The sequence below is a fragment of the Aedes albopictus genome, chromosome 3, assembly GCF_035046485.1.
Source record: "Aedes albopictus strain Foshan chromosome 3, AalbF5, whole genome shotgun sequence".
In the NCBI taxonomy this organism is placed as follows: Eukaryota; Metazoa; Arthropoda; class Insecta; order Diptera; family Culicidae; genus Aedes; species Aedes albopictus.
In genome coordinates this window covers 189,738,028-189,763,405 of record NC_085138.1, presented here as the reverse complement: position 1 = coordinate 189,763,405, position 25,378 = coordinate 189,738,028, and the positions used below count along the sequence as shown (strand labels likewise).

Here is a 25,378-nt window from a genome sequence, read left to right as displayed (position 1 = left end):
CTCGAAAATGCGAGTCAAAAATGCACCTGGACGTGCTCCCATTTCACCTTAAGTCGCACCTGTCTGTGGCGACAATACTTGCCTAAAGCAGCATATTACAAGGATCTTTTTACATTTTGAATTCAAAATAGAAATTTGGAGCATGATTTATGGAATAGTAGAGATTTTGCGTCTCCTCGCAAATAGGAGGACTTGGGAACCAATACACAATGTTACTTGCTTTTGATATTGCTAATTTAGAGAAAACTTTCCGTTTTACGGTAGAACGAAAAGCTACCGCAGCTGTCAGACTACTGATTTTCACTGAGGTATCATCGATCTACCCTAGCGATGCCTTGGATAGCCTTGGATACGACGCCGATGATCATTGTTTGTTGTTGGTTTTCAGTTCAATCCACCTTGCAAGCATGCTTTGATTTGGCCTTCAGTTTCAATGATAGGATGATTTTCATACCTGCGGTAGGACTTTGACAGCTGCGGTAGAACTCGACGGCTACCGCAGAATGGAAATTTTTCTAAAAATCCGCAATACCATGTACTCGATATATCGAGACAAAACATGGTGCTGACACCAGCAGCGACGGACCACACAAATCAAGGAAAAAAATACTGAAATATTTTTATGGAACAAAAACGTGTGGCCAGCACCCTAAAGTAGCAGACTGTTCAGAAATATAGGTAAGTTATATTTAAAAATAAACATGAATGTTACGATCTACCACTAATAATTTTGAATTAGGGTATCGCGCCACTTGGGCGGTGGCTTCTATATTCGTCTGTTTTCCACTATAACTCAGTCAATTTTGAACCATTTGACTTGAAATGTTGTACACGGGTAGATATTATACCTATCTCACCACATTCCAAAAGTTGTGTCAATTGGTTTCAATTTGACTGAGTTATAGTGGAAAACAGACGAATATAGAAGCCACCGCCCAAGTAGCGCGATTCCCTATATAATTAAATACAACTCGCCAACAATTTTTGTATCTACCTTACACCTACCCTGCACACTACACTCACACTCGATACGATTGCAGAAATCGGATCGATCGTCCAGCACCACATAGAACCATACAGCACAGCACAATCAGTTATTAAAAGCAATTGAAATAGAACGCACGCTTCTTTTGCTATCTCGTCGGTCGGCCAGTCCGAAGTGACCAAATCGAGTCCAAATTATCCCGTCGTCGTCGCAGCAAATTTGCTATTTCGTTGGTCGTTCTTTAGTGGATTTTTCGCTAGTGATAAAGACTGTTTTTCCTCCCACGGTTGAGACTTTTCCGTCGTGATCATATCACGGAGCGTACCACGGGTCAGTGTCGCGAGTGACCATCGTAATCGTGAACATTTTGGTGCCGAAACCCGGGACAGTGCGTTGCAAATTTGTGCCATCGCCATTGCACTAGTGCGCGTCGTGGAAGGTTCCAGATAACCGCCATCGCTTTCGGGCCGCGTTCAGAACACGTGTTCAAACGCAGTGCAGTGAGAGTGATTTGTTCCCGTGGATAGATCTGTGGCCAAGCCAAGATCAGCATCGCTCCCGTCGGCTCCAGCAGCAACGGAGGATAGCAGCGCAACGTTGCACCGTGTACCCTTCCCAGCCACAGCAGTCAGCAGAATTAAATCGGTCAGGTAGAGTTTACCACCGATCCCAGGTACGTGCCCTTTCTGGTGGTGGTGATCGATTTAATTATGCCGGTGAAGAAGGCAAGCAAGGCCAGCTCAGCTACAAAGCTGAAGCTTTTACATCGTCGTCGCTCGAACATTTTGGGCTCGGCGATGATGGTGAATGAGTTCAACCGAACGTATGAGCCCGCTCGTCAAAACCAAATAGCCACTCAAATTGCGCTTTTGGATGAGTTGTGGCGTGATTTTCTCTCCACCCAGGAGGAAATCGAAATTTTGGAGGACAGTGAAGAACATTTTTCCGAAGAGAGGCGAGATTTTCAACTGCTGTACCTCGATCTGAAGGGGTCGTTGCAGAGCAAGCTTCCCACTGTCCCTCTGGCCCCACCCGCACAGCCTCGCGCACCTTCTTCGGTTTGCGCCCTACCGGCCCAGCCAATAACCAACGTTCGGCTGCCGGAGATTAAAATTCCAAATTTTGGAGGCAAGATTGACGATTGGGTACCATTTCGCGATCTTTTCGTCTCGTTGATTCATTCCAATCAACAGTTGACGGCAGTGCAAAAGATGCACTATTTGCGAGCATCGTTGACGGACGAAGCAGCTCGTATTGTATCCACACTTGATATTTCCGCCGATGATTATCAAGTTGCGTGGAACCTTTTGAAGGATCGCTTTGAGAATCCAAACTTGCTCATCAAGCGACACATGTCGGCATTATTGGCGATCAGTCCCATAAAGAAGGAGTCTGCTTCAGGACTGTCGGAGCTGGCCGACAGCTTCGATCGCCATGTGCAGTTGCTGAACAAGCTTGAAACAGTGGAGGAACACTGGAACTCGTTCCTCGTTGAGCGATTGAGCAGTTGCCTGGACCATGACTCACTGCGGGAGTGGGAAACCCATTTAGACGATGGCCAGAGACCCACATACAAGCAACTTGTCGACTTTATTCATAAAAGATCGCGAATAATCACCACATTAATGCTCTCCCACACTACCAGTACCCAATCCGAATCTAAACCGTCAAAACCACGCCTCACAGCTCACGTCGCTTCTGAGAACGTGAAGAAGTGCCCTGTTTCAGTGCAGCGGTTTTCAATCTCTCGTTCCGCAACAACGTTTTGAATTCGTAAAGAAGCATAAACTGCTTGAAGGGTGCACACCTGGCGAAGGATTGCTCCAGCGGTTCCTGCAAGCAGTGCTCCAAGAAACATCATTCACTGCTGCACCTCCCGCCGATTTCGTCTGCTTCGGTTCCTGGTGCACCAGCAGCAGCTTCCAACCAATCTGTACCAGTTGCAATCGGTCAATCCGCTGAAGCAATCGGTTCGCGTTCGTACCAAGTATAGCCACGCGGCGCTAACGCCGCCGTACGTCCACCGTCGGCAATTTCCGGTGCATCACCACTCGCGAACTCGTCGTTCCGTACATTTCCGCAATCGTATTCGGTCGGTATTCCCCCCACCACTCCGTCGGTCGATTCTCTCGTCGAAACAAATTCGCCTCCCTCCACCTCCTGTCAAAGTGCTGAAGTGATTCAACATTCTCGTCAGAATACGGTCGTGCTATCGACAGCCGTTATCAAAGTGAAAGATGCCGACAACAACGATCATTTCGCTAGGGCGCTCTTGGACAGTGGCTCACAACCCAGCTTCATCAGCGAATCACTCTGCCAGAAGCTCCGTCTGAAGCGTTTCAAGATCAACTCGCCTGTCAGTGGGATAGACCAATCCACCGTGAACGTCCACTTCGGCGTAACGCTTTCGCTCGCTTCACGCTTTGGAGATCATCGCTTCACTCTGGACTGCCTGGTACTGCCAAAGCTAACGGTGTCGCTACCCAGCCACCACATCAACGTCTCTCGTTGGCAAATTCCTCGCAATCTTCCGATGGCGGATCCCCAGTTCAACATCAGCCAGAAGATTGACATCATTATCGGCGCTGAACTGTTCTTCTCGTTGCTAGAACATCAGCAAATCTCTCTCGCCGCTGGGTGTCCGCTACTACAGAAAACCGCACTTGGATACATCGTATGCGGGAAGATATCGGATCCAGCTCTCGATCCACCGGCAGTCCAGACCAGTCACATCTGCACTGACGACCTGCTCGACAAGCAACTTGAACGATTTTGGGAAATCGACAACTTCGACTTCGGAAGATCCTACACTCCCGACGAACAACGCTGCGAAGATCATTTCCAACAAACCGTTGGACGAGATACAGACGGGAGATACATCGTCCGTCTACCGCTGCGAGAAGACATGTTGCCAATGCTCGGCGATTCCTACCAGCTCGCATTCCGTCGCCTCCAGTCTATGGAGAAGAAGTTCGCTGTCGATGAAGGTCTCCGTATCGCCTACCACGAGTTCCTGGAGGAAAACGAAAGTCTGGGGCACATGGAGGAGGTGAATCCGCGCGCGTCGCGTAGCCCGCAGTTTTTCCTACCCCACCATGCCATCCACCGTCCTGAGAGTTCCACCACGAAGACACGAGTAGTATTTGATGGATCCTGTCGAAGTTCTACCAGCTTATCACTCAACGAAGTTTTGTTTGTTGGGCCAACAGTGCAGCCAGCTCTGTACTCTACCGTCATCAACATCCGTCTTCCTCGGTACGCCGTCACTGCTGACGCCGAGAAGATGTTTCGACAGATCTGGGTGCACCCGGATGAGAGGAAGTATCAGCAAATACTCTTCCGGAAGGATCCATCAGAACCAGTTCGCATCTACCAGTTGAAGACAGTCACCTACGGTCTCGCTAGCTCGCCGTTCCACGCTACTCGAGTGCTCAACCAGTTGGCCACTGACGAAGGAGAACGTTTTCCATTGGCGGTTCCTGTTATCAAGAAGGGAACGTACGTAGACGATGTCCTCACCGGCGACGACGACCAAGTCAAGCTCACCGAAACTTGTCGCCAATTGATGGAGCTGCTACACCAAGCAGGCTTCGTTCTACGTAAATGGGCCACCAACAATACCGCCGTTCTCGCCAGCGTCCCTCGTCAGTTGTGGGAAACCAAACCAGACCTAGAAATCGATCGCTCTCCTACTGTGAAGACATTGGGACTTCTCTGGTTTCCTCAGTCGGACACATTCCAGTTCAAGATACCAACTCTGTCGCCGCTGGATGTCGCAACCAAACGCCTCGTCGTATCCGAGATGTCACAACTATTCGACCCACTCGGCCTTCTGGGACCCGTAGTGATGAAAGCTAAGATGTTCATTCAAGTGCTTTGGGCAGAACACTGGTCGTGGGACGACCAACTGTCCGAAGAACACTCCAGCTGGTGGACAATCTACCGCTCAGAGCTCAATCAGCTACAGGCACTCTCCGTGCCGCGCAGAGTCGTGCAAAACCGCCATTACAGTCTGCATTGCTTCTGCGACGCCTCGAAAGCAGCATACGGTTGCTGTATCTACGTCGTTTCCCGTGACGAGCTCGGACAGTCCCATAGCCATCTGCTGACAGCCAAGTCACGTGTTGCTCCACTACGTGGACAATCCATCCCTCGCCTGGAGTTGTGCGCCGCGCTACTCGGCAGCCAGCTTGCCGACAATCTCCGGCAAACAACGGATTTCGTCGAACCTCCAACGTTTTGGGTTGATTCCAGCATCGTGCTACACTGGATCAAGTCGCAGTCAAATGTGTGGAAGGTTTTCGTCTCAAACCGGATCGCAGAGATCCAACGCCTTACCAAGGACTGCAAGTGGAGACACGTTCCGTCGGAAATCAGGGATCCAGCAGACCGGATTTCCCGAGGGATGATGGCAAGTCAGATCTCGAAGGACGATTTGTGGTGGCATGGACCGAGTTTCCTCAAAGACCCCGTCGACAGTTGGCCCGAGTGTGTGGTTTCGATCCCGGATCTTCCGGATTTGCAGCAGGAAGCCTGCCCAGTCATCGCTCTGCACAGTGCTACCGTCGACCAAACACTGTGCGAACGATTCACGGACTTATCCAAGCTAATCCGTGTCATAGCACGATGCTACCGATTTTTCAACAATTCGAGGCTCCCGCGGAGCGACCGCACCATTGGTTCACTGACCCCAGAGGAAGGTGAGCATGCGCTCAAGATTCTCGTACGACAAGTTCAGTTAGCGTCCTTCCCAGCTGAAGTTCACCACTACCGTAGCGCTCAAAGCGTTCCATCCGCATCTGGAACATCGAAATCGCCACTGAAGGACTTGAAGTTGTTCATGGATCAGTTCGGTTTGCTCAGACTCTGTGGACGATTAGCAAATATGAAAGCACCGTACGACACTCGTTACCCGATCCTTCTACCAGCCGGTCATCGGCTCAGTTGGCTCATCGTCCGATCCAGCCACATCCGAACACTTCACGGCGGTCCAACGCTCACGCTCGCTACAATTCGTCAACAATTTTGGCCAGTCCGGGGTCGACAGCTAGCAAGAAAGGTGGTACGTCAGTGCGTAACATGTTTCCGTTGCCAGCCACGGCTAGCACAGCAGCTCATGGCACCCCTTCCATCCGTTCGTGTGTCACCTGCTAGACCGTTTATACACTCCGGGATGGATTACTGTGGGCCGTTTCTCGTACGTCCGTTAAGTGGTCGGGGCGCGTCGGTTCCCGGGTAGAGGCTAATGGCAAACAAAGGACAACATAATAACTGGTTTTGCCATCATATCTCGTTTTGCCATTCTTCTGTTATTATGAAAAACTTAAAATGGCAAATCAATAGCAAAATATACAATCATAGCAAATCTTGTCAATGATATGTTATTCATGAATAATGCTAAATAACACATAAATAACAAAAATTACTATCATGGCAAAACTTGCAATTTAGCATCTTTTATAATGAATTGTATAAAATATCAAAACAATAACATAATTTACATTCCTAGCTAAATTTGCCATTATTTTGATATTGTGAGAAATTATTTATAAACATTAGGCACCGGATTCTCAGCTGTGTGTTTGATTCGCAATGGATTCTATTTGATGCACATCAATTTATGTTAATTTAGAACTCAAACAATTAATAGAAATAGCTCATTTTACCTTTCTTCTGCTACTTTGAAATAATAACTGAATCTACCTTTATTTTAAAATAGAGTTTGAACAACTAAACCTATCATTATTTTGATCGCCACATAAACAGCTAAATTTGTTCTAATTCTGTTATCAATAACTCAAGAATGTCATATTTTGTTATTCACCGATAGGGTAAGGGAGGTATTTTGGACCCCTTTAGGAAGTGGATGAACAATTCAGCGAAAAAAGAAAGTTCCCACTTCAAAATATGGAAAATTTCAGTAGGCATTACGTAAAGCAACATGTTTTCTGTCGAAAAAGGCCAAACACAACTCAAAATTGTTGTAGTAAATACAAGAAATATCAAAACTCCTGAAGGATCTCGGGCTTCTATTTTGGACCATCTGATTTTATTTTGGACCACCAAGTGCACATATTTTGGCCCACCAAATTAAACTTCAATAGATTGATGATATGAAAGCCACCTCAGCAAAAATTTAAACATAGTTTAAACTACGTGAAGTTTACATCTTTTCTATTCATTTTTTGAGTTAGGGAACGTTTAAAAATTACGTAACGGTAAAAAAATATGAAATTTTGTTGCAATTGCCAGTTTTTACGCATGTAGTATGATGTTTCATAAAAAATGTTACGCAAAACGTGTATTTATTAACTATTGCATGCTGTCAGTCACCATGCATAAATTACGTAACGCTTCATAGAACTGTGAAAGTCTAGTGATTTTGCTAAATATAAAGGCGTTCCACACATATTGTAATGAGTGGAAAGGCCATCAAAAATGAAGTAATATGAATGATACGTAAATTGTCAAACATACATTAGATAACACATTGTCTCAGTCATCAACTGATTGCCGAGAAGGACAAGTTTTCTAAACTGGATGACTGAACACCTGAAAATTTCAACTTGTCGAAAAGTTGTTATGACACAAATCAAATCGAAATTTTTATCTTGGCGAAAAGTTGTTAGAACAAATCGAACCCACAACAATCTCATTGTAAAATAAACGTATAACAACCCAGATCACGGGAGGTCCCAACTTATTCTATTTATCTGTTTTTAGAGTACATTACATTGGCATGAATATTTTCTCCCTTTAGAAGAAACTGGAGAGATGGATCTGACAGGTGGTCCAAAATATGTTCACATCTGATTATGTTGAACATATTTTGGCCATACCTCAAACCACCATTTTAGTAAATATTATCGCTCCACCGAGGTTAAGAACAGTTTATTTTGAGTTCTTACAAGGCCCTAACTACATTCACATGAAATAAATAATTATTTGTAAAATTTAATACCTCTTCGAAGCCGACTACAAATTTGTCACCTTCTTTGTTTTTGGTGCTTTTCCGTGCGTTTCCTTGGAAGTGAAAACATTTTCTCTATTTTTGATACTAAACAGCATATTTAACTGACATCCAAAATAAAGGTCATCACATAGTTGAATACTTTTCGTGTTTCAATCAAAATTTACCAAGATTTAGTAGAGATTATGTGATAAATATCATAAAACTTCCTAGGTGGGCCAAAATACCTGCCCGGTCCAAAATACCTCCACTACCCTACCAGTTAATTTTGGTCTTATTTTGTTATCAATATCTCAATAATAACTTATTTTGTACTTCAATTTAATCCGCATGCTTTACCATTACTTTGTTATTACAATGGCAAAATAAGTTATTTTTAAGTTTTTCTGCTACCAAAATTTTGTTATTATTTTCGTTATTTTAACTCTTATTTCAAACAAACAAATAACACATTTTGCCATTCAAACATTCTGTTTTAATGGTAAAATTTGCCATTCTTTTGCCATTAAGCTCTACCCGGGTTAAGATCTACGTCGGTCTGTTCGTATGTCTCGTGGTGAAAGCCGTGCATCTCGAAGTCGTCGCCGATCTGTCGTCCGCCGCCTACATAAACGCCGTTAAGCGTTTCGTAGCTCGTCGCGGTCGAGTGCTCGAACTACACTGCGACAACGCGACTGCTTTCGTCGGGGCAGACCGAGAACTCCGTTCGATGCGGGAAGAGTTTCGTCGTCAATTCCGGTCCGAGGACTGGGAGAACTTCTGCGTGGAAAGCGGAATCAAGTTTCGCTTTATCCCGGCAAGATCACCGCACTTCGGCGGTATCTGGGAGGCCGGAATCAAATCTTTCAAGCACCACTTCCGTCGCATCATGGGCAACCGCTCATTCTCCGTGGACCAGCTCCAGACCGTCGTTGCCCAAATCGAATCAGTCCTCAATTCCCGTCCTCTCTCTCCGCTTACAGATTCTCCTGATGATTGCTCCGCTCTGACTCCAGGGCATTTTCTTGTTGGCGAACCGCTCGTGGCCATCCCTGAGCCCGACCTGGTCGACGTCAATCCAAATCGACTCTCGCGCCTGCAGGAGATGAAGAAGTCGGTCCAAGACCTTTGGCGTTGTTGGCAGCTGGACTATGTCAGTCAACTCCAGCAGCGAAGAAAGTGGAAGCAATCCCAGCCGAATGTGTGCGTTGGACAGCTGGTGCTCGTCAGGCAAGCGACTGCGCCGCCACTGCAATGGCCGTTAGGACGGATCGTCGAAACCGTTGCGGGCAAGGATGGACGAGTCCGGGTGGTCGTAGTCAAGACCGCTGCCGGACAGTACAAACGAGCAGTCACGGAGATCGCCGTTCTACCGATAGCTTCTACCGAGGACGAACCGAAGGACGACAGCATCACAGTCAGTACAAGTCACTAAGCCGAAGATAATGGTTGAACCGGACGGCTTCAACGGCGGCCGGCATGTTACGATCTACCACTAATAATTTTGAATTATATAATTAAATACAACTCGCCAACCATTCTTGTATCTACCTTACACCTACCCTGCACACTACACTCACACTCGATACGATTGCAGAAATCGGATCGATCGTCCAGCACCACATAGAATCATACAGCACAGCACAATCAGTTATTAAAAGCAATTGAAATAGAACGCACGCTTCTTTTGCTATCTCGTCGGTCGGCCAGTCCGAAGTGATCAAATCGAGTCCAAATTATCCCGTCGTCGTCGCAGCAAATTGCTATTTCGTTGGTCGTTCTTTAGTGGATTTTTCGCTAGTGATAAAGACTGTTTTTCCTCCCACGGTTGAGACTTTTCCGTCGTGATCATATCACGGAGCGTACCACGGGTCAGTGTCGCGAGTGACCATCGTAATCGTGAACAATGAATTCTTTCAAGTTTGTTTGAGTTAGTGGGAAGACGTTGAAAGTTACACGATCTAGATTCTAGATTCTCGCGATCAAGTGATTAGATCGATCTGCTTTTATTTTTTAAATAATGCGAAAATCCTATATGTAACCGACGGACGCTACGACCCACGCACCGTTTTTGTTCAATCCTTCTTTGCACTCGGAATGACATGTATTGAGGTTAAAGTTCCCGGTGGGAGTGCAAATCATCGGCTTCGCTGACGACACCTAATCTGGGAGGACATGGAGTGCTTCGAAATGCGCGGCACAAGAGGAAACGAGGATCCACAGGTGGATTCTGAGGGTAGCTAGTTAGGCTAACAGGCGCCATGGGAAAGTAACATTCCACCTGGCCCAGGACCTTTCGGGCCATGGTTGCTTCCGACAGTATCTACATCGTTTCGGTCATGCGGGTTATCCCGGCGGGTTATCGTGGCGTCGGTTCACTGGGTTAGATCCGAGCCCGCGGCTGGAAAGGGGTCCCCGGTAAGGTCGGGACAGGTGGAGGCCCCATGTCGACACGTCCTTCTGTGTGCTGTCTGATAGGATCTTACTTACGGGAAGCTCAAATCGCTGTGTACGCGGTATATATTCTTGATACTTGCTGTGCAGTTGGAAGCAGGCATGGTGTTGACCCTACCTGCCTTCCAAGGATAAATTAAATGGTAAGGACCACTCGGTAAACTTACTAAGCACCACCATATTACCTTGATAATCTATCAAAGTGAGTCATCGATGTTCGTTGCTGCAGGGTACGCAGCTAGCCTTGAAAGTAAGATGTCCACTAACCCTTCTCTAAAGCAATGCCTTCTTGGTATCTTCCGAGAGACGAAGAGTTTGGCGACCATGGGAATGTTGTTTAGTGGGTCAAGGAAAGAGTAGTCCTGGCTTTCACTTTTTTTGTAGAAGACCTTCCTTTACCTCACACTACCTGGAGCTCCCTGCTCAGGTGTCTGTTGAGCAGATTATCCCCCATGGTTTAGAAGAAAAAAAAATGAGGCAAAATGTTCATTGGCAGTGAAAGCTCTTAGTTAAAAAACTGTGAAAGTGCTCAAAGAACACTATTCTGAAAAGCAGGCTTTGTCTCAGTAAGGTCGTAACTCCCAGAAGTTATAGAAGAAAAAGAAGAAGAATAAGAAGAAGAAGAAGAAGAAGAAGAAGAAGAAGGTTAGTACGAGATGAAGTGTCTCGATGCCTTGATTGTAGAATCAATAATACTGCACAGTATGTCTGGCTGCTTCAATACCATACATCACTGATGAATTACAAATGAATTGCTATGTACATGTTGATTAAACAAGACTAGATGGTCAATTGTTTTTACTATTAATTTCAGGTTGCTAATGCCAACTATCATTACGCACCATTTATCTTTTTTGATATTAAATAAAATCTAAATAGCATTAACCACGTGGCCCACAAAATGTTCAGATGACATCTATAACGTCTTTTGAGATAAATTTTCTCACATTTCCCACATCCAGTAAAGATCGTTGAAATGTGCCCGAAACAAGTTCGTCTGGAATACACATTATGCAAAAGAAGTTTTTCTACCGTCAAAGTACCAGAAATCTCACCAAAGCCTTCACATGATCAAGAATTCGAATCCTTGCCACAGTTTTTTTTTTGTTTCTCCAATTTACCTTCTTAATTGCATACGTGAACCCTTCACTCACCTCGAGCGAGACATCTCTTCTCCTCGATGCTACTCTCTTACGCGCGCCCGAGGAAAGAATGCTGCATGTCAGATAAAAAAAACTCAGACTGCTAACCCCGCGTGCTGATGCTGTCGGTCGGTTCCAATCGGAGAGATAGGGTGAGACGATGATGATGATGATGATGAAATACAAGAAGTACCAGTTCAGCCCTACACTGTTATCGATGATGATCATCATCATTGGGAAAGGGTTCGAAAAAATTGTTGTTAAAATTATGCTGGGGTTCGAAACATGCCGCGCGAAGAAAAAAAAGCATTGAGGCGGAGTCTTCAAGTCGCGCTCAACTTTTTCTCTCACTCTCCGTCAAACAACGTGTTTTCTATACTGTTGGTTGGATGGTAGAGGTACATCTCGAACTAGGTTGAATCTCGATTTTATGAACATTAAAAATTGATTTTTCTTGTTTTAATGTGACTCGCAAACTGTTCTCCGTTAAAGCATAATGCACAAAAATAAAATCTTATTAGTATTCCCGCAGAAGCTCTTCCTCAAAAACACGTCCGTCAATTTTTGAGTTATACTGATTTAAAAAAATCGGTCAAAACACCCTTAAAAAGAAAATCATGTTAAGTACTGTTCCTTTAAATTCCACTAAGAATTTGCATCCTTTGACAGATACGTATTTCGACCTCAACTGGAAGGTATACAACATATACATTGCGGAAAATTCGTTTAAACGCATGGTGCTAAATTCGAAAATTGTCGAACGATACATCATGAGATAAATTTAATTGTTTCAAAATGTGGCTTATCACACATAATTCGAACTAAAAGATGTGCATACGTATAAGAGTAGAATTCGTTATTTGACAAGGAAAATTCGTTTAAACGCACGCTAACGAACAGGCACAACGAACGTACCTATGTTGTTGTTACCTTGTGGAACTGTCATTTTGCTTTTGTTTTGTTGCGTGCATATGAAAATAAAAGAGAACACGCGCGGATCTCTGGTTGTTTTGCAGAATGGCTAGAGGAAAATATTTAACGGAGTCGGAGAAAGCAGTGGTTCATGAACTGAAGAAAGACGGTAAAAGTAATCGTGAAATAGCCCGCAGGATTGGCAGATCGGAAGCGGTAATCAGAAACGTGCTGAAAAAGGGTAATGCTTATGGAGTTAAAAAGAAAACAAAAGGAAATTCGAAGATATCCAACCGCGACCGTAACCGAATCATACAGTTGGGTGAGACAGGAAATTATTCTGCAGCACAAATCAAGGAAGAACTGAACCTTCCAATCACAAACAAGCGTGTTGCACAGATACTGCGTGGAAGTAACCATTTAAAATACACCAAAAAAGCCAAACATCCCAATCTCACTCCGGTAACGGCTTTTCGGGCCCGTATGAAGTTGATCACCAATATCAACTTCTTTTCCCGATCAGCCTAGATAGCTGTGTAGTGTCGGTAGCGGTTAGTTCAACTGGCTAAGAATAGCACTACGGACCGCCTGTTCCAGTGGTAGGAATCCACTAATCAGGTGACCCCTAATTCATGGTGTTATGCGGCTTTATGCTTACCGTGCCTAGGAATGAATGGCTAGGGGGGTCTAATAAAAACCTAACCGCAAACGGAGCCTGTGGAGTACCAGGGCACCCTCCACAGTATTTGCCCTTACTGTGCTAACCGGAGCAATAGCGCGGTGGACCTTGTGTTTCTCCGAGACAATCAGCTGCCCTTCTTCAATCTCATACTTGAGGCTGAATAAGGGCGGGATTATGAAGATGTTATTAATTAGTTTAGATTTTCACCTATATGGTTTCGCATTATGCGTTTTACACAGTGTATTCTGTGCATCCTCGCCTTTGGCGCCCTCAATTCGATACCGATCTGGCTTTATTGTTGCTGTTCTTTTTTGTGCTGTGATTGTTAAGAGTTTAATCTTGCCTAGTTTGGGTAGTGGCTACGGTTAGGATAGCTCAGATCAATCTTCAGCACAAAAGAACAGCAACGATCAATCTTTGTAGACTTATGCAAAATGGTACAGCCCAAGTGGCGTTAGTCCAAGAACCTTACTTTCGTAAGGGGAATTTCTATTTAGGAAACCTTGTCAATCCGGTGTTTGCTACTTTCAGTAAAAATGAAATGGCAAATTCACGTGTCATGCCTCGAGCATGTGTGCTTGTCAACAACGCAATCGTTGCTACACTCATCTCTGAACTAACTACCAGAGATGTATGTGCTATCATAATAGATGTATCTGTTGGAAACCTCAACAGGAAATACGTTTATTGTTCGGTTTATTTACCGCATGATGAACCATCCCCTACGGATGCTTTCAAGCAAGTCATTGCATACTGCACTTCAAAAGGCCTTCCGCTAATTGTTGGTAGTGATGCTAATGCTCACCATATAATCTGGGGCAGCTCAGACATCAATTTGAGAGGCTCCAGTTTGATGGAATACTTGAGTAGTACAGATCTTGGATTACTTAACATAGGCAACCGCCCAACCTTCATGGTATCTGGTAGAGAGGAAGTGTTAGACATAACGCTTTGCTCTAGCAGAATTAGTCATGAGCTGACCAATTGGCATGTGTCAGATGAAGAATCTTTATCTGATCATCGTTACATCTTATTTGAACATGTGAATTTTACTTCGCAAACTTTGCGTTTCAGGAATCCCCGGTCAGCCAACTGGGATCTCTTTACCGATTTGGTTGCAGCCAAATTTCATGGATACTCACCATCAATTGACACTCCAAGTGATTTAGATGATGCCGTTGATACCACAACGGCCTTCATCATGGAAGCTTTTGAAGAAGCCTGCCCTCTGCGGTCTGTGAAGACCACAAGAGGAACCCCTTGGTGGAACTCCGATCTGGCGAAGCTTAGGAAACAATGTAGAAAGAGTTGGAACAGACGACGTTCGGCTGGATCGGAGGCTTTCAGGTCGGCTCGCAAGGCCTACCAGAAAGCTCTTCGGTCTGCTGAACGATCCGGCTGGAAAAACCTTTGTACAAATGTTTCCAGTCTGAGTGAAGCCAGTCGATTGAACAAAATCCTTGCAAAATCTAAGGATTTTCAAGTGAACGAACTTCGTTTGCCAAATGGTGATTTCACTTCCTCTGATGAGGAAGTTTTAGAATGTTTATTCAGTACACACTTCCCCGGATGTGTGGATATTACATCTTCGGATGAACCTGATGTCTTTTCTTGTAGTTATGATTCTTTAGCTTCGGCTCGGAGTATCATAACTTTAGAATCGATTGAATGGGCACTTAATAGCTTTGCTCCTTTCAAATCTCCTGGGGCAGATGGGATTTATCCTATTTTGCTTCAGAAGGGATTTGATCATTTCAAACATGTTTTGAAACAACTACTTGTTTGCAGTTTTGCTACAGGGTATATTCCCAAATCCTGGCGGGATATTACTGTGAATTTTATTCTGAAAGTGGGTCGCGCGTCGTATGAAGAAGCAAAGAGCTTCAGACCTATCAGTTTGACCTCTTTTCTTCTGAAATGCTTAGAACGCATTGTGGATCATCACATCCGTGATGTTTATCTGGCCAATGTGCCTCTTCATGTGAACCAACATGCTTACCAATCTGGAAAGTCCACTATGACTCTTTTACACAAAGTTGTTTACGATATCGAGAAGGCATTCGCTCAAAAGCAATCCTGCTTGGGTGTTTTCTTAGATATCGAGGGTGCCTTTGACAACGTGCCTTTCGATGCCATATTGGAAGCCGCACGGGGTCATGGTATATCTCCAATGATTTCCAATTGGATTCACCAAATGCTCAAAAACCGACATCTCTTCTCGACATTGCGTCAAGCGGCGATTAGGAAATTGAGTGTTTGTGGATGCCCCCAAGGGGGAGTCTTATCACCACTTTTATGGAATCTCGTAGCAGATACGCTATTGAGGCAACTCAATAATAGCGGTTTTCCTACTTATGGTTTTGCCGACGACTACCTAACATTGTTAGTCGGTATGTGCATCAGCACCCTTTTCGACCTGATGCAAAACGCTCTTCAGGTAGTTGAGGGTTGGTGTCGCCAATATGGCCTTTCGGTAAATCCGAGTAAAACATCTATTGTTCTTTTCACGGAAAAGCGAAACCGTAATGGTGTTCGAACTTTACGTCTCTTTGATTCTGAAATCAATGTGACTGAACAGGTAAAGTACGTTGGAGTCATTCTTGATTCCAAGCTTTCCCGGACACCTCATGTTGAGTTCAGAATCAAGAAAGCTTGTATGGCCTTCGGGCAATGCCGGCGAACCTTTGGTACAACTTGGGGTCTAAAACCCAAGTATATCAAATGGATCTACACAACTGTTGTTCGGCCAATATTGGCCTATGGATGTCTTGTGTGGTGGCAAAAGGGCGAAGTGAGAACGGTCCAATCAAAGTTAGGCCATCTCCAAAGGATGTGCTTAATGGCGATGTCTGGAGCGTTCTCTTCAACTCCCACGGCAGCGCTCGAAGTTCTCTTTGACGTTGTCCCACTACACATTCATCTCAAACAAGAAGCACTTTCTTGCACTTACCGTCTATGGGTACTCGGTTTACTAGAGGAAACTCCTGTGAACCGCAGTTCAACACACACCTCGTTGTTACCACTTTTGGTGAATTGGGACAAAGTTGTCCTTGCTCCAAGTGATCTTACAATTGCTTGTAATTTTCCATATAGGACATTTTCCACGAAATTCCCTTCCCGGGAAGAGTGGACATCTGGTTATCTGGAGAGAAGTATTTCAGACGGCATCGTATGTTACACTGATGGCTCCCTTCTAGAAGGTCGAGCAGGTGCTGGTGTTTATTCTCGTGAACTAAGGCTGTATCAGTCTTATTCACTTGGCAGACACTGCACCGTTTTTCAGGCCGAAATCTTTGCTCTTATGTGCGGAGTGCAATCAGCACTTCAGCAGCACGTAATGGGCAAAGTAATATACTTCTGTTCAGATAGCCAGGCTGCTATTAAAGCACTTGCTTCGGCAAACTCCAGGTCGAAGATAGTTATCGCTTGTCGAACTCAAATTGAGGAGCTGAATTCAGCAAACGCTGTTCACCTTGTATGGGTACCTGGCCATTCTTCCATCGCTGGAAATGAATTGGCTGATGAGTTAGCTCGTACTGGAGCATCACATGACTTCATTGGCCCTGAGCCAGCTATTCCGGTATCCAAGTGTTGGGTGAAGCTTCAGATTGACACCTGGGCTGCCACTCAGCACAAACAATACTGGAATAGTTTGGAGTCATGTCGTCAAACAAAATTGTATTGTACTGAGCCATCTCTAGGGGTGGCAAAGTATCTAACAAATCTGTCAAAGCAGAATTGCAGCATGCTGGTCAAAGCATTGACTGGCCACTGCCGACTCAGTTATCACATGGCGAATATTCAGCAAGCTGATTCATTTGCATGTGATAGCTGTGAATCCGATTATGGAACTTCGTATCATTTAATATGTAACTGTCCAGCTTTTGCGCAATTGCGTTTCCGAGTACTCGGGAAACACTTATTAAGTGAAACTGACTTCAGAAACCTGAATCTTCAGGACGTTCTGTTGTTCTTGACCCGCTGTGGTAAAGAACTATAGGCTCTCTTTACGCTTTATGCATTATCACAGTGCCCTTCTCAGGGCGCTGTTCGAACCCATTGTGGCACGCTTATGCGTTATTACAGTGTCCTTTTCAGGACGCTATGTGAACCCATTGTGGTACGCTTTTGCGAGTATGACGATCCTATTCCCTTACCTGTCCTTTCCCATCTCCTATCCTTTTTCCTTCCCTTTTCCGTCAGGTAAATGATGAATAGGCTCGTGTTCATGGCGATGGCACAAATTTCCCAAATGGAGGAGAACGTGCCTCTAGAGCCGACCTACTGATACCTGATACGTATTTCGACCTCAACTGGAAGGTATACAACATATACATTGCGGAAAATTCGTTTAAACGCATGGTGCTAAATTCGAAAATTGTCGAACGATACATCATGAGATAAATTTAATTGTTTCAAAATGTGGCTTATCACACATAATTCGAACTAAAAGATGTGCATACGTATAAGAGTAGAATTCGTTATTTGACAAGGAAAATTCGTTTAAACGCACGCTAACGAACAGGCACAACGAACGTACCTATGTTGTTGTTACCTTGTGGAACTGTCATTTTGCTTTTGTTTTGTTGCGTGCATATGAAAATAAAAGAGAACACGCGCGGATCTCTGGTTGTTTTGCAGAATGGCTAGAGGAAAATATTTAACGGAGTCGGAGAAAGCAGTGGTTCATGAACTGAAGAAAGACGGTAAAAGTAATCGTGAAATAGCCCGCAGGATTGGCAGATCGGAAGCGGTAATCAGAAACGTGCTGAAAAAGGGTAATGCTTATGGAGTTAAAAAGAAAACAAAAGGAAATTCGAAGATATCCAACCGCGACCGTAACCGAATCATACAGTTGGGTGAGACAGGAAATTATTCTGCAGCACAAATCAAGGAAGAACTGAACCTTCCAATCACAAACAAGCGTGTTGCACAGATACTGCGTGGAAGTAACCATTTAAAATACACCAAAAAAGCCAAACATCCCAATCTCACTCCGGTTCATGTTGAAGCACGGTTGAAAATCGCCAAGAAATACATGTCGTGGACGTCTGAATGGGACAAAGTTATTTTTTTTGACGAAAAGAAAATTAACTTAGATGGCCCAGATTGTTGCGCATACTACTGGCACGATTTGTTGGCGAACATCGTTACCTGCGCATCACACCTTCCATAAAGCAACCTTGATCCCACACGCACACCAAGATAACAGGTAATGTTCAACTGTCACCGGTGAGTAGATGAGAAAGAAGGACAAAAATAAGTGAAAAAAACCATAACAGTCGCAGGTCGAGTGATTTAGCACAATTTAGTAAAGTTAAAAATCCTTATTTCGAGTGAAAATATATCATCTAAAATTTTACTTAAAGCTATAATTTGCCAGGTAAACCTACTTGAATTGTTGAATTATATAAATGTACCTTAAAATAACTTTTGTCTCTCAGTTCAACAAGTGAATTTGATCATCATTGAGCCGATATATAACCTATAACTAAACGCTGAATTACATCACGACTGGTAAGGCTAGAATTTATAGAACTCTATTAGGAATTAGATATATATTTTATTTCTGATTATTATGTAGTTTCCCAAACCGTTGCTAAGACTTAGACATAGACTCGGACAGAGACGAACAGGACGATTATCAAAGGGACTAAACGTAAGTTACTGTTTATAACTACACATACGACACAAACCATTCAAATATGCAAATCACTAAATCTGTACACCATACTAAAGCATTTATGTATGTAAATCATTGCTATCAAACAGGATAATTATAATCAGCCGTTCAACTACACCAAGCACCCGTGTTTCAGTACGGCGATTATAATCGCGGATTCAACCCATTAAGTACCCGTTGATTCGAAAATCAACAAGTTATAATTATCGTTTACATATTCGGAAATGTCGAGTCGCGAAACGCACGGTTCCGGGAAAAATGTCAAAGTGTCAAAGAAGGGCAAGGGCTCCAAGGCGAAAGTTGATGATGTGGTTGAGAGTGGTGATGTATCGATAGTGGTCACGGGAGCCCCAAATGAAGCAACAGTGGTGGATCGGACCCTGGCTGGTCGGACTTGCAAATCGTGCAAAGGTCCAGATACCGACGAAATGGTGCAGTGCGACAAGTGTGATAAATGGCATCACTTCGGCTGTGTTGGAGTAACGGAGGAGGTAGCAGATTGTAGTTGGAGCTGTCCAAAGTGCGTATCGGCAAAATGGGCCCAACGATCGGGATCTACTTCCAGCAAACATCTTCAACCAACGGCTGATGTTACGCACAACATGGACGCCCAGAAACCGCAGACGTCGAAGGGATCTAATAAGGAAGATCAGCAAATTTCCGTAGCGAACGTAACGAAGCAGGATGGCCCGACTTCAAATGGCAAGGAACGACAACGATTCATGGACAGGAAAGTGGACGATGGTGGGGCATCGAGTGTTTTGTCATCTGCATCATCACACAGGTCTTCAAGGACACTTCTGAAGCTGCAAATGCAGAAGCTGGAGGAGGAGCAGAAGTTAGCGAAAGATTTTCTGGAAAGGAAGTACGCTTTATTGGAAGAAGCAGTCAGTGAGAAGAGTTCAAAGTCTGGTTCCAGAGTAAATTCAGAAACTAGTTCCAGAATGAGTCGAGTACACGATTGGGTGCGTGGCAATAATACTCACCGTGACGAACGAAGCTTGCTGAACTACCCAGAAGTGTTTGATCCGGAACGGCATTCTACGCAGAACCCGAGTATGTTAGTAGGACTGAATCATCTGGTTGCACCAAGAGAGAGGCCACTCACTTCACAACTGGAGGGACTAACGATCGGCAGGACGTTTTCTGTAAAAGCAATGTCCGGTAATACTGCAGATCCAGTGAGATCATCAGTAAACAGACCTGCTCCTTCTTCGCTGAGAAATCAACCGAGTGGACACTTAAACGCAGTTGGACACTACTACGATCCCGAGTGCATTCCGATGCGGCCATCATGCCATAGAAGAGAACCACGATTTGAAGACTTCGAAGACCCATGTCCTCTAACCAAGAAGCAACTAGCGGCGCGTCAAGCGGTATCAAAGGATCTCCCAAGTTTCTCAGGTATGCCGGAAGAATGGCCTATATTCTTTTCATCATATGTCAACACAACGGCGATGTGCGGCTTCACGGATGCAGAGAATGCGGTCCGACTGCAAAAATGCCTAACAGGGAAGGCATACGAAACAGTGAAAAGCCGCCTGATGCATCCTTCCAACGTTAAAGGAGTCATCGATACGTTGCGAATGAGATTTGGACAGCCGGAAGCTATCGTACACTCACTGATAGCAAAGATAACAGCTCTTCTACCACTAAAAGAAGATAAACTTGAGACGATAATGGATTTTGCCGTTGAAGTTCAGAATTTTTGTGCCATCATCGATGCGTGTGAATTAGAAGAGCACATGTATAACGTGTCGTTGCTGCACCAGCTAGTCTGCAGGTTACCACCGTCGATTAAGCTGGATTGGGCTAGGTACCGCCATACGCTTCCTAGAGTCAATTTGGCGACCTTCGGAAACTGGATTTACTCCTTGGCAGAAGCAGCTAGTACTGTAACTATACCGGGAATGTCAGAACCTAAGGCTACACGGAACGAGTCACGCATCACCAAAAAGGGTACAGGATTTCTAAACGCACATATAGAAAGCACAGAATCGGATCTATATCCGGAGGCAGAGACTGTTCGCCAGAATACAGTTGGCTGCCTGGTTTGCAAGTCTAGTTGCAGAGCGATCGAAAAATGTAAGCAGTTTCTGGAGCTGCCCAGAGACTCTCGGTGGGCCGTAGTGCGTGATTTCAACCTGTGTCGTCGTTGCCTGGGAAAACACAGCGGGGGATGTCGGGTCAAAGCGTGTGGGAAAGATGGCTGTACCCGTAAGCATCACGAGTTACTCCATAACGAAAATCAAAGCAAGAAAGATGTGGCGCATGCGACTGAGGAAAATCATCAAGAACAACAGGATTCCCCTTCGACGCGGCACGAGTGTAACAGTCATCGTTCTCATTCCAGTAGCTCGTTATTTCGGTATCTCCCAGTCACACTACACGGAAACGGCAGCTACGTGCAGACGTTTGCCTTTCTGGACGAAGGCTCGAAGCTAACCCTTATGGACCAGGACCTTGCAGACGAGCTTGAGCTGGATGGAGTTGAGAGTCCGCTGTACCTTCGATGGACCGGTGGCACCGAGCGGTGTGAAAAAGATTCTCGTGCTCTTACTGTTGCGATTGCCGGTACGTACCCCGGAGCGAAAAGTTTCAAACTAGACGATGTGCGTACGGTGAAGGAGCTCCAGCTTCCACAGCAATCCTTGAACGCAAGAAAAATAATGGAACAGTATTCGTATATGCGAGGTCTTCCCATCGAGTCATACGAGAAGGCTCGTCCACGGATTTTGATTGGGCTCAAACATGCTCACGTGAGCATTGTGCTGCAGTGTAGAGAAGGGAAGATAGAGCAACCCATAGCCATAAAGACCCGGCTGGGCTGGACCGTGTGTGGCGGTAGCGATGGCGAAAACGCGCCCAATATGGTTCATTACTCCTTTCACGTGGGATCGCGGGACGATCATTCGGACGAAGACCTGCATCAAGCCATGAAAGAATATTTTGCTCTCGATAGCCTGGGTGTTGTGAAATCGAACGAAGCCTTACTTTCCACCGAAGATCAACGCAGCTGTCGAATGCTCGAATCGCTAACCAATCTTACCGGTGACCGCTACGAAACAGGGTTGCTCTGGCGCTATGATGAAATTCGTTTGCCGAACAGTCGACCAATGGCACTTCGGCGATACCGCTTATTGGAAAAACGAATGGCCAAGGATCCAGAGCTTGCCAACGCCCTGAACCAGAAGATCGCAGAGTATACTGCAAAAGGATACATTCGACAGCTGACCAAGGAGGAGGAAGAACAACCGGTTGCACGTTCCTGGTATCTACCTGTATTTCCGGTGTTCAACCCGAACAAGCCGGGAAAGGTTCGCATTGTGTGGGACGCTGCGGCCACGGTATTTGGAATATCGTTGAACTCTGCGCTGTTGAAGGGCCCCGATCAACTCTGCTCACTTTTCTCAATACTTTTGCGATTCCGAGAGCATCGAATTGCAATAACTGGTGACATACGAGAGATGTTCCACCAGGTACGGATCCGACAACAGGATCGATCTTGCCAGCGTTTCTTTTGGAAGGACGAATCTGGAAATACAGCTGTTTTTGAAATGTGTGTTATGACCTTTGGTGCTTGTTGCTCACCAAGCAGCGCACAATTTGTCAAAAATTTGAATGCGGAACGGTTTGTCGCGAAATATCCACAAGCGGTCGAGGTCATTATCAAACGGCACTACGTGGACGATATGCTGGTGAGTGTAAAAACCGAGAAAGAGGCAGTCCGTATGGTCGAACAGGTCAAATACATTCACTCTCAAGGCGGGTTCGAGATCCGCAACTGGATTAGCAATTCTTCTGCGGTTCTGCGTTCATTAGGAGAGGATGATGCGAAGACAAAAAACCTTGATCTTTCATCGGAAATGGCGACGGAAAAAGTTCTAGGACTGTGGTGGTGTACGGAGAAGGATACGTTGACGTATAAAATATGCTGGACCCGCTACGACGTTGCGCTTCTTGCAGGACAACGACGTCCCACGAAGCGAGAAGTACTGAGGGTGCTTATGTCCATCTTCGATCCCCTTGGCTTGATTGCCCACTTCCTAATCTACTTGAAGGTCTTACTGCAAGAAGTTTGGCGTTCCGGAACTCAATGGGATGAAGAGATTTTTGAAGTGGCAAAATTGGTTGCAAGTACTACCTGAAGTAGAAGGTGTTCAAATATCTCGATGGTATCACATTCAGGATGTCTCCAATGGAAGTATCGAGCTGCACACGTTCGTTGATGCCAGCGAGGCTGGATTTGCTGCCGTATCGTACTTAAGATACTCGGACGGCGAGGCGGTAGAATGTATTCTCGTTACGGCAAAAACAAGAGTTGCTCCTCTAAAATTCCAGTCCATCCCTAGGCTCGAGCTGCAGGCCGCAGTCCTCGGCTCAAGACTTGCACAAACAATCATTGATTCCATGTCCATACAAGCAGGCCGACGCTATTTTTGGACTGACTCTCGAGATGTCTTGTGTTGGATCAACTCTGACCACCGGCGTTTCACGCAGTTTGTAGCACACCGAGTAAGCGAACTTCTTGATACCACGGAAGCAGCGGAATGGCGTTGGGTGCCAACAAAGGAGAACGTAGCGGATGATGCCACGAAATGGCAGGGGCGACCAGACCTCACCGCTGGAAGCAGGTGGTTTAATGGACCCGAATTTCTTCGGAGAAGTGAGCGCAACTGGCCCGAACAACCTCAATTCAACAAGTACACCCAAGAAGAACTTCGTCCACATTTGGTTGCGCATATTTCAACTGCGACACCGGCGTTAAACGTAACTGATTATTCCAACTGGAGACGGCTTGTCAACGCAGCTGGGCTTCTACTACGCTTTCCGGCCAACTGTCGACGCAAGCTACAGCACTACCCGATTCTCACCGGTCCATTGATAAAGGAAGAGATACGTGCCGCTGAAAATCGTCTAATTCAACAAGCTCAACGGGATAACTTTACTGAGGAGATTGCTACTCTGCTGAAAGGTCAACAAATCGCACGAACCAATCCACTTTTCAAAACAACACCGTTCATTGATGATAGTGGAGTTTTGCGCATGCGTGGCCGCACTACCGGATGTCTCTTCATTGCCGAAGAGGCAAAAAATCCTATAATTCTGCCCCGTGACCACCACGTGACCACGTTAATCATCAGCCACTACCACGAGAAATACCATCACCTCAACCAAGAAACTGTAGTTAATGAGCTGCGACAGAGGTTCTTGATACCCCGAGTACGAGCTTCTTGTACAAAAGTGAGAAGAAACTGTCAGCGCTGCAAGAACGATCGAGCGACGCCAAGTATTCCGATTATGGCAGACCTACCCGATGCCAGATTAGCCGCCTACTCTCGACCGTTCACCCACGTGGGGATTGATTATTTTGGGCCAATGGAGGTTGCTATTGGTCGAAGAGTTGAGAAACGATGGGGAATGCTAGCAACTTGCATGACTACGCGAGCTGTACACATCGAGATAGCACATTCCCTCACCTCAAATTCTTGCATAATGGCTATACGCAACATGATTGCTCGCCGTGGTACTCCTCGTTACATATACTGCGATCGTGGGACTAACTTTGTCGGCACACGCAAAGAGTTGATCCACATAGAAGAGGATCTCAATTTGGAAATCATGATGAAAGAGTTCATCAGTTCCGAAACAGCTTGGGTCTTCAACCCACCCTTGTCCCCGCAATGGGTGGATGTTGGGAGAGACTTATTCGCAGTGTTAAAAACAGTTTGAAATCCCTAAAACTGCCACGTCGACCAACTGAAGAAGTTCTTCGTAATGCATTGACCGAGATAGAAAATATGCTGAATTCAAGGCCCTTAACACATGTTGCTCTTGAAGATGACGCCGCTCCAGCCCTCACGCCCAACCACATTCTGTTGGGAAGCTCCAATGGAACAAAACCGCTAACTACGCTCGACGATAGCGGAGCCATCGTACGTCAGTGCTGGCGTACATCTCAGGTCATCGCAAATCAATTCTGGAGAAGATGGATCGTTGAGTATCTTCCGGAGATAACTAGGAGGACGAAATGGTATACTTCAGGCGCACGACCAGTTAAGATCGGCGACGTAGTCGTAATCGTAGATTCGACATTTCCTCGTAACTGCTGGCCTAAAGGGAGAGTTATCGCGACCCGACCTGGTCGAGACGGAAAGGTAAGATCGGCAACAGTGAGGACGGCTGCTGGAGTCTACGAGAGACCGGTAATCAAGCTTGCCGTATTGGACGTTAGACGCGAAGAGGAGTAGTCGACGGTGGTCGACGTACCTGGGGAGAGTGTTGGCGAACATCGTTACCTGCGCATCACACCTTCCATAAAGCAACCTTGATCCCACACGCACACCAAGATAACAGGTAATGTTCAACTGTCACCGGTGAGTAGATGAGAAAGAAGGACAAAAATAAGTGAAAAAAAACATAACAGTCGCAGGTCGAGTGATTTAGCACAATTTAGTAAAGTTAAAAATCCTTATTTCGAGTGAAAATATATCATCTAAAATTTTACTTAAAGCTATAATTTGCCAGGTAAACCTACTTGAATTGTTGAATTATATAAATGTACCTTAAA

At 45.3% G+C, this 25,378-nt stretch overlaps 2 protein-coding genes across 2 annotated transcripts; both read left to right on the top strand.

Annotated features, from left to right (window-relative positions):
* The first annotated feature begins 1,695 nt into the window (after window positions 1–1,695).
* LOC134290503 (uncharacterized) lies at window positions 1,696–9,369 on the top strand. The gene is made up of 4 exons (XM_062857658.1): window positions 1,696–2,720; window positions 2,784–3,077; window positions 3,155–6,055; window positions 8,466–9,369. The coding sequence occupies exons 1-4, from the start codon at window positions 1,696–1,698 to the stop codon at window positions 9,367–9,369; spliced, it is 5,124 nt and encodes a 1,707-aa protein (XP_062713642.1).
* A 9,662-nt stretch (window positions 9,370–19,031) lies between these two features.
* On the top strand, window positions 19,032–24,540 carry LOC134290502 (uncharacterized). The gene is made up of 2 exons (XM_062857657.1): window positions 19,032–22,883; window positions 22,996–24,540. Exons 1-2 carry the CDS (start codon window positions 19,032–19,034, stop codon window positions 24,538–24,540), a joined length of 5,397 nt encoding a protein of 1,798 aa, XP_062713641.1.
* Window positions 24,541–25,378: the final 838 nt, after the last annotated feature.

Coding starts and splice junctions, on each gene's coding strand:
- LOC134290503 (XM_062857658.1), top strand. CDS start 1,696: ATGCCGGTGAAGAAGGCAAGCAAGGCCAGCTCAGCTACAAAGCTGAAG. Junction 2,721..2,783: donor TGCCCTGTTTCAGTGCAGCG/GTTTTCAATCTC, acceptor AACTGCTTGAAG/GGTGCACACCTGGCGAAGGA. Junction 3,078..3,154: donor CATTTCCGCAATCGTATTCG/GTCGGTATTCCC, acceptor CTCCTGTCAAAG/TGCTGAAGTGATTCAACATT.
- LOC134290502 (XM_062857657.1), top strand. CDS start 19,032: ATGTCGAGTCGCGAAACGCACGGTTCCGGGAAAAATGTCAAAGTGTCA. Junction 22,884..22,995: donor TGAAGGTCTTACTGCAAGAA/GTTTGGCGTTCC, acceptor TATCACATTCAG/GATGTCTCCAATGGAAGTAT.